The 9,851-nt window shown below is 40.9% G+C and overlaps 1 protein-coding gene across 1 annotated transcript in view; it reads right to left on the bottom strand.

Annotated features, from left to right (window-relative positions):
• The window catches only part of CRACD (capping protein inhibiting regulator of actin dynamics), a 41,659-nt gene that overhangs the window by 2,434 nt on the left and 29,374 nt on the right, over positions 1 to 9,851 (bottom strand). The window contains exons 5-8 of the mRNA XM_010173934.2: positions 8,640 to 8,822; positions 3,900 to 6,984; positions 2,248 to 2,438; positions 976 to 1,147 (exon numbers count right to left, since the gene is read on the bottom strand). Of these exons, the coding sequence (XP_010172236.1) occupies positions 976 to 1,147; positions 2,248 to 2,438; positions 3,900 to 6,984; positions 8,640 to 8,822 (3,631 nt within the window). The remainder of the gene's footprint in view (positions 1 to 975; positions 1,148 to 2,247; positions 2,439 to 3,899; positions 6,985 to 8,639; positions 8,823 to 9,851) is intronic.

Here is a 9,851-nt window from a genome sequence, read left to right as displayed (position 1 = left end):
CTGAACCAACTGAATATAGGCAGGCATGGGGGTTGTTCAGCTTGGAACAGTCTGTAACTGGAGTGGTACTGAACAGATTCAACTGACGTGGATTTACTTTCAAAGAAGCCCACACTATTTACTGTGCAACTTATAAAGAGGTTTCTTCAACACCTATCTGTACTCTTCTACAAAACCTTTTGCCTAGGACTAATGCTGGCTAGAGAAATATTTGGCAAGGCTCTGTTTCAACAATCACCTTACACCACCCCAAATATTATGCCCTTTGGGGAAGTGTTTATTTTCATATGCATGTCTTTTGAGTATGTAGTTGCTTCAGCTTACCTGAAGTGACAGATAAAGTAGTAGGCTCTGTTTCCAGCCTGACTGAAAGGGAGAATTCCTAAATTCAAAGTGACAGGCTCTCTTTGACTGAATTGGTTAGTTTTTGCATTTTTTTAATGAAACGAGACTACTCATTCCAAATATTCTGGAGTGAGTATTTCTCCTTGGCAAGCTAGGAGGTGTGGGAACACAATATGCTTCATTTCATCCACAATACACTTTGTAGAAGTATCATTCCCCTTCTGTGTTAACCCCCAACCTAAAGGCAAAACAGTACTGCAATTGCAATTTACAGTAAATCAGATCCCTCTAATGTGCATTACTCATGTTCCAAAAATACTGTTGGATATGGACTGGGGAGACAGCCTATTTTTTTAACTTAAACTGGGGCAATTCTAAGGAAATGCAGTAATGCATCCCTAATAACCTGGGGAACCTGGTAAAAACCTGTTAAAATTAAGTACTTCCAGCATAATGGCCAGCACATGAGACTGGGACAAGTTGTGTTGTTCTATGCTGAAAGCAAATGCATTTGTAAATCTAGCAGTAATATATGAGGGGAAAAAAATCATCCATTAGCTTTCTCAAAAACATGGGATACCATTTCTGAAGTGCGTTATTCCTAGAGTAAAACTGAATCTCTCACTGTACCTGTCACAGAAGTTGGAAGGGTGTTCGACTTTTTCAGCTGCTCCCTTCTTTCTAGTCTTGACACAGCAGTCTCAATTTTCTTCTCCCCTTCTTGAGTTGCAGACTTCTGTAGTGTGCTTGTTTTGATGCTGCTGCTGCTGCTTTTATGATCTGACTGATTACTTACAGCAGCCTAGAACAGAGAAGGAGAACTGCTAAATGAGAAACAGTATGTCATGTGGTGGCTACAAGTAACAGATGTCACACTTGATGCTTTTATTCATCACCTGTTCTCTCCTTAACCTTCCTTTTCAGCAGACTCAAAATGCTTTAATACTTCTAAAACTAACGGTTATTAAAGGCTTAAAAAAAACCCCCCACAAAGTTAAATTTGTCATGTTCTTTTCAGTCAAAATACTGAACAGTTTAACCCAGTTACCAGTTTAACCCAGTTTAACCCCTGTTAAATACAGCCCTGAAACACAGTGTGCACCTGTGGGCAACTTCACACCCACTGCTGTTTTCTTCTTCCAGTTATCTATGTCTGTAATTATACAAGCATCCAGCAGAAATTTAGGTCTCATAACAAACATCAAAATATACTTAAGTTATCCACATAATCTCCCTTTTAACCAACTGTGGTATCAATATACAGCATCACTTCTGTACTGTAAGTAGAAGTGTTTTTCTTGATAATAGAAAACCATGGAGAGTAAGCAGCTATTTAGAGAACATGAAAGAAGTGATACTTTAATTCAGTGCCTGCTTTAGGCATTTGGATGTTTCACACGATGGTACATTTCTTTTACTCGTCTACATTTTATCCAAATAATACATGTTATGATAAAAATAAATTCAAATGTACTAATATTCACCTATATTCACCTATAAATGAGTATTCCAGCTGTTCTCCCCAAGCATTAAGGCTTAACATTCTTATTTACTCAAGCTTTGAAGGAACCAAGTTGCATACAATTTTTCTGTTCCATCACCTGTGCAGTGGTCATGCTTGTGATTGCCATTAACTACCACCTTGTTTTGATGACATTAAGGAATCAGATTTTACACTAAAACAGTCACACTATTGCACGGTATTTTTTTCCTGGAGGTCTCAGTTTTGCAAAAGGGAATCCAGATTTTCCGACTACTTTTCACTCACTGTCATTTTTTTTTTAGCTTTCATGAAAACTTACAAACCAAACATAAAAAAAAAACCCCTTTCATATAATAAAACTAACAGTTATAATTATAGTATCAATATTTCTAATGGGCAGTTTTCTAAAGATAGTTTACATTTTCTTTAGCCAGCTTCTCTGCTTGCTTCGCCTCTCTGGCTTGTCTCCTCTCTTCCCTCGTAGCTTGCTGCTCACGAAATCCCTTTTGCTTTTGCAGCGCTAATGTAATCCAAAGCGGTTGTGAAGTTTCAACTTTTTCCATCAATTTAGAGCCATCTAAAGAGTGCCTGCTCTGGAGGACTGGTTTTTCTGAAAGAAAACACAAAATGAATTAGTTAAGTAATGCACATCTCTTGCCTCAAGCAAACCAGTACAACTTCTCTACCTTGTGAAAACTCCGGAGCTAAGCCCATTGACTGCTGTGCCATTCGCAGACCTTCGTGGTCTGTATGTCAAATGCTGAAACAGTTTTTATGCCTAATTCAACACACTCCTACAGCTGTCCAAATTTATCCTTCTTTGTGAAAAAGCCTACCCCAAACTCTTAGAGCTATAGCCTAATTTACTACATGTACTCCCACTACATGAGCTATTTAAGTGAAAGTGATACATATGCATTGATTGTTTACACCTCTGATGAAAGGGATCCAGCCACTACGTACTGCAGTTCCCTGATTTTCCAGCAATATTTAAGAAGTCCAAACTCCAGCCAAACAAAGGGCACTGAAATTGTGTACTCCTATAAATACAGCCCCTCTTAATTTATTTAGTTATTTATTTTTACTTAAATTGTCACTCGAGCACTCGACTTTCTGTACCCTGCATGAAGTTGGGGTTAGCACCCCGTATAGAGCTGTGAGTGGCAGGGAGCAGCACTGGGGTGCAAAGGTGCTCCTGCAGAGCTCAGTGAGCACAGAAACCCTCAAGCGGCCCAGCCCTGCTCTCCCAGCCCAGCAGCTGTGCCTACAAATGTTTCCCTAAATCCTTGTTTAAAAATAGAAGTGAAAGGAAAAAGTGTAAAAAAAAATGTAAAAAATAAGTAGCAGTTCCACTGAGATAGAGTTTTAGAAATGTCCTGATGCTTGCAAAATTCAAGAATGGAAAAAACAGATTTCCTAATTAAATGCTGAATTCCTGCCTTGCTTTTTTGAATGTCCTTACCCTGAAAGGGTAATTTTTACTCTTGCACTATTTCAGGACACAGGGGCTTTCAACCCTCCTCTGAAGAGCCACTAAGGCTACTGTAATTGTTTCTGTTGCTGAAGGGTGCCTCTGAAACGCAGACTCCTGTGCCAAGCTATATTTGGTTAGACAGAGAATTTGCCCAGAATAGGCACTATAATGGGACCTAGATCCTAGTATTTTTTAAGCTAGATAATATTTCCCTAGAAAATAGAAAGAATATAATGTAAATTATAAAAATTACTCATTCTGTTCTGATGACGCCATTACACATTGAACACAGATTCCATCATCTAACTGACTAGGTAACATCTCTGGCAAGGAAAGCACACACATACTTTAGTTACCTCTTTGAAATCAACTTTCTTAGCAGGTTGCACTGATCACACTGAATCTGTGTGTTATGGAATTAAATTGTGGGGATGGGAAGTCCCATTCATTCAGACAACCCTAAGCAAAGTAGCGGTACTCCAGAAATCATGTGCCGGGTAAAAATTATAGTTTAAGACCAAATGTCTTCCTCTGGACTTCCGGTATCTCATTTTGGCAATGCAGACAATAGCTAAATGGCCTTTGAAAAATACATACCTTTCTTCAATGGCTCAGGCTTTTTGTCATTTTTTTCTCTCCATGGAATACTTAAAGATGGGAAAAATGACTTCTTTTCTCTGATCTCTTCCTCTTCATTTTTGTACTCATTGGATGGTGTGGAGTGCACTCTATTTGCCCTATCTTCTTTTCTCCAGCCACTGTCTGATTCGGCTTTAACCAACCTCTGCCCTAGCGTGTCAGCTAGGTTTGATCTGTTCATTTTACAGAGAGGAGATGATGGTGGTGTCTGGCTGGTGGGCTTTGGAGCTAAAGCAGGTTTCTGGGGGACCAGTGATTTGCATGCTTGTTTCTCATAAGGGGGTAAGACACTCTGGCCGGTGGTTGGTAGGACCACTGGTGTGCCTGCTGGTTGTGAAATCTCCACCACAGTAATTGAAGTGTCTTTTGAGTCTTTTAAGTGACCGGGGATGTTCACTCTCCCCCTACCAGGGGATGTACTCTCTTGTGGAGCAAAAACAGCGGATTCTTTCTCACCTTCTGTCGTAACTAGTGGGTCAGGCACACCATCAAAACTATCTCCTGCACTGTATCTTTTCTTCTTCCTTTGCTCTGCCTGTTGATCATAATGGAAACGTAGAGAGTAGTTTGTCCTTCGTAACTTTATCCCAAAAGGAGAAACATTTTCTTCTCCATTTGGTGCTGGTTTGTCTGCTTTTTTTGTGCTGTTATTTTGCTGACTTTCCAGAGCACTGGGAAGTTCTGCCTGGGGTAATTCTTTACCCGGAGAATGAGGAAAACTTGGAACAAGGAAAGATGGAAGATCTTTTGCAAATTTACAGCCTTCTGTGTTGTCTGTCATTTCACTACGGGTTTCCATTTTCTCCTTAGACTTTTCAGCTAAGTTATCCTTAAGAGTGGAAGCCACATCCTCCTTCGAATCAGTGGATGAGACAGTGATTATCCCCCCAGCCACTGTTTCATTGCCTTTTGCCACACTTACATTCTCAGCATCTGAACTGGTTTTTGAAGCTTCTGAAAATTTCTGCCATGCTGGGGTTATCGAGAACTTTGCATTTGCAGAGAGGGTTTTCCTCAAGTTGCCATGGGAAGCACCTCGTCCTCGAGGTGTCCAGTCATCACTGTGTCTGCAGACACTTCCTCGGTCTCTCTCATTATATTTACTATTTTCTGCATTCTTTAGGATCCTGGAGCGGATAGAGGCCCACTCAGCAAGTACAGCCTGGTTGTTCAATGTCTCTTGTGCATATTTCATTTTACTGCTGCTGGGTTTGGGATCCTGCGTTTTTTTCTGGGCCTTCTCAGGTGAAGGAATATCCACATTTTTTCTCTCTTCCGTTAAGCCAAGTAATGATTTACAAGCCGTGTCCTTTATCTGGTTCAAGTTAACTGCTGTGCCACACAGCTGTGCTCCAGTAACCAAAATAGCTGTATGGGGTACGCACACAGATGACGGGAGTGTATGAGAGCCCTTGCTGGAAGCGTGCATCCTGTAGTCTTTGATGGATGGAGAAGAATCTCCTGCTCCTTTGACAGGCATGACTGGACTCAGATTTACTTTCTGAAATATGATCTGTTTATCTCCAGAAGACACTTGAAATGTGAAGGGTCTGGATGCAGTCTGTCTTTCATCTACTTCTTGCCACCTGAGTTCTTCCCCTATTCGCTTTTGCTCCTGCGCCTCAACTTCTCTCTTCAGTTTCTGGGCTAGGACTTCTGTTGTTTTATCGCCTTTTTCTGGCTGTTTGAGTTTTTGGGATCTTGATGCTTCTTGGAGCTTCTCCTCTACCAGATGCCTATCAGCCCCTCCAGAACACAACTGATCCTTGTTCTGTTGCTGTTCCAAGGATTTTTCTTGTTGGTTTTGCTGAAGATTTTGTCGCTCTGTGTCTACCTCCTGCTCTTCCAGCTTATTCCGCTCGTGTTCATTTTGTTCCTTTTGCTGCTTCAGTTCATCTTGTTGCATGCCCTCTGCACTTTCCATGTGCATTTGTTTTGTGAGCTTGTGTCTTCTCTGCTCTTCCCATTTCTTTTTCTTATCCATTACTTGCTGGGGTTGTTCCTTCTCTGTCTTTTCTCCTTTCTCCTTTAAATGCTGCCTTTGTTCCTCCTGTTTCTTCTGTTGTTTGAGGCTCTCAGCTGCTTTCTCCTGCTTCAGTTTTATTTCAGCTTTTTGAAGCTCTTTCTCTTCTAGCTCTTGTCTCTGTTTTTCTTCCTTATTTTGTTCCTTGAGTTCTTTTTGTTCCTCCAGCCAATTTCTTTCTTCTTCCTCTTGACATTGTTTTTTAGCCTCATGTTGCCTTAATTCTTCCAGATCTAGCCTCTTCTGCCCCTGCGGCTCTCGTCTCTGTTTCTCCTCCAGCTCCTTGTGCCTCTGTTCTTCCCATTCCTGATGCTTTGCCTCCTCCAACTCCTGACATCTCTGCTCTTCCTGTTCCTGGTGCTTCTGCTCCTCCAGCTCTCGTCTCTGTTGCTCCTCCTGTTCCTGGTGCTTCTGCTCCTCCAGCTCTCGTCTCTGTTGCTCCTCCTGTTCCTGGTGCCTCTGCTCCTCCAGCTCTTGTCTCTGTTGCTCCTCCTGTTCCTGGCACTTCTGCTCCTCCAGCTCTAGTCCTTGTTGCTCCTCCAGCTCTAGTCCTTGTTGCCCCTCCAACTCCTTCTGCCTCTGCTTCTCCAGTTCCTGGCACCTCTGCTCCTCCAGCTCTTGCCTCTTTTCAGCCTTCAGCAGTCTTCTCTCCTCTTTATGGCATGTTTGCTCTTCTATTTCCAAAGATGTCTCTCCTTCAAGGAGATACTGCCTCCTCTCTTCTTCACAATGTCTTCTCTCCTGCTCTTTCTGCATCTGCTCAAGTTCTTGGCACCTTTGTTCTTCCATTTCTCTTTGTTCTTCCATTTCTACAATCTGCCTTATCCTTTCAGCCTCAGAGATCCCCCAGTGATCTTCAATTCTCTTCTCCTCTGCCAGCTGAAGCTGCTTCTGCTCATCTCTGTTCTGGATTAGCTTGTCTGCTATGATGTGTCCATTATAACCTGGGTATAGGTCTCCATACAGCTGAGTTTCTAGGTCCTCTGGCTCAAATTCTGTTATTGTTAAACTTTGTGATCCCTAAAATTGGGAGACAAGTTTGGAGTTATTGAATATCTCCTATTGGCTTGTTATTCTTTCCAGTGAATAAACAATCAGTTGCAAATGCAAAATGACTTTTTTTAAAAAAAAACAATTATTTAGATCCAGAGCCAACACACCCACCCCCATTTATGTCATCATAGATCCCATGCCTCTCACCTATTTGGATGATAGTCTTTAAAAGAAAGAAAACATCCCAACAGGGATAACAGTATAATGCTCATATTGAATCACCATTTGGTGTACATGAACTGATCCAGACCGAGACCTTACAGAAGCCCAAGGAATAGAGCACAAGTTTCATATGCCTGTTCTACCACTTAGAACTCCATCCGTTAAGCCTGAAATAATTAGCATCTGCTTAAGGGCATTGTTTTGCCAGTTCTTTCATAGCAAATCTAGCTGTTACTTGCAAAGACAGAAGCTGTTGCCTGCAGAAAAGAGCTCTGCAATGCTAGCCAGGAAAGAACACTGCTCAGGGAAACACGACTTGGTTGCTTTTCACAAACCCTGAGCCAAGATATCTTCCTCATTAGCTGTGCTGAGACACCAGTGCTATTGCAGGAACTGTGGGACGATGCATGGACAGAGAACCTAGGGCTCCCCAGCAATACTGTACTGCACCAAGGCATGTGCTAACGTGTCTGGTGCCAACTGCTGACTGGTTCTCCGGGCTTGCCCTACAGCCCTGGCATGTGGGTGCAATACCTGCAATAAACTGGATGCAGATTTTCTTCAGAGCTTGCTCCTTGTCTCTGTAGTGACGTGGTCTGAAGATGAGCTGCACCTCAAGACCCCTTCCCAGCACTTTCCGTGAGGAAAACAGCTCAGCTAATGCCCTGTCTAGCTATCATTTGTTGAACCACCGTTTGGCTCCAGTTAAACGTTCCGTATAAACAAGAGGTTTAAATTTAATTTCTTCATTGCAAGAGTGGTAAATGCAAGTATAATGGTGCGGAAGAAAGGACAGTGGCCTCTCCTGAACCCTGTATTAGTTGAATAGTCTTGTCCTATTTACAACCACTGGTAGGATGTCAGGATAAAAACCAAAATAACCATGCAGTAAGTGTATAAAGTGAGGATTTGATAATTCACTCTATCTGTAGCAAGAGCTGCATTACCTAAGTCTTATTCTTTCTTATAAGACACTGTCAGAACCCATGCCAGTTTTAGAGAATCTATTTTTTTTCCCAGACAAATTTTGCACTATATCTGATTGCCTGTACCAGAGCAGCATTAACAGTGGCAGATATCCTTCATTTTTTTTTTACTAGATATTTTTACTAGAAAAACTAGAATTAGAAACCTTCCCCAGTGTAAAATCCTAATGGAAGGGTAAGTACTATTTGTCTCAACTGGCTATATTAAAACTTCTTTGCATCTTCTCTCCAGCTAGGGTTTTGCTTTAGGTCTCCATCTTGCTTTCAAGAAAAAATGAAAGAAGCATGCGTTTTGTTTTGCCTTGAAGACACTAGATTTGTTGAAGAAGCTTTCAATAGCTATCTCTAACAGTACTAATCACATCTTAAGACAGTCCTATGTCTAGAAGCTACTCCTGGTGCACTCAGTTACAGTTATTTTGCACCCAGCTTTAAAAGCAACCACCCTCTCACTGTTGACCAGTGATTCAATACCTTTGTTAATCTCTTGTGCTTTCTTGACATCCTCTGCTTTTTTGGCTTCACTGACAGCTTGTGTTTAGCTGCACTGTTGTCCAGACGAGCAACTGCCTGGGGAACTGCATCCAAATTGATTGTTTCAATTGTGCCAGAACAGGAAAATTGTCTTTTTGGCCGAGAAGATTTGACTGGAATGACCTGTTTGTATCACAAACACAAGAAGCTATTATTAAGCTATTTGTTCCCTTTAAATAAACAGATAAATAACAATATACACACACAAAAAAAAAGCCTTTGCAGTTTTGAATTAAAAGAGGTCATTAGCAGAAAAGGTTTCAAACTCTATTTTCCATTATACAAATCATGAACTTTGGACATGAAGGTTACAGCTGTAATATTTTCTTATTTCCAGCATTACACATTTTTATATGTTTCACTTTAAAATTACTTAGACCATTCTAAGTGAAGTTTTTTCACAGTGTAGCTCAGAAGTTGTTGGGAATAGGAAGGGCAGAGGCAGAGACTGAAGCAACATCAAACACTGGGATGTTTTTAAGTTTGCTTACTGTGGAAAAGAATATCTACATCTTTAAATAATTTAGATTATACACTTCAGGTAAGAACAAATCAGATTGACTTATCTAAGCATTATAATAGAAGAGCTACAGAGCTGTACTATCTGCATGGGAGATGACTATGGTATTGGATCTCAGACTGGCACAGAGCCCGCAGAAATCCTTCCCTCCACAGTCAGTGTGGAGTTGTCCAAGTTAGCACCAAAGAACAGCAAAAAATAAAACATGACAATACCGACTTTGATTGGTGCTTTTTTTCTCTTGCGTTTCAAATATTTGGGTTCAGAAAGTGCAAATATGAAGTGATTTAGTGAGACTCCTCTCATGAATAAATACAGTGGAACTGTATGTCTAGACGTGTCAGAATGAGTCTGTAATCAGTCTCTCCTGTAAGTCACCGAGCTATCATCCTGAGACTGGTATTTGGCACAATCCAAATGGAAAAGAAGACATAAAAAAAAAGAAGGGAGAAAACATCTTCTGTAAGGAAAGAAAATCACATACACTGTTTTCATGACAGCTCTGTAATCTTCAGAGGTTAAACATATGCTAATTAGGGAACCAATTACTTAAAAGCTGATGGAACATTTTGCATACGCTTATTGAATTACATATAGGCATAACAAAGTAGTAGAAGTACTTATGAAAATTA

This window comes from Antrostomus carolinensis, unplaced genomic scaffold (assembly GCF_000700745.2).
Source record: "Antrostomus carolinensis isolate BGI_N321 unplaced genomic scaffold, ASM70074v2 scaffold9328, whole genome shotgun sequence".
Classification (NCBI taxonomy): Eukaryota; Metazoa; Chordata; class Aves; order Caprimulgiformes; family Caprimulgidae; genus Antrostomus; species Antrostomus carolinensis.
Note: the sequence above shows the minus strand (reverse complement) of the source record. Positions and strands in the feature narration are given on the sequence as shown.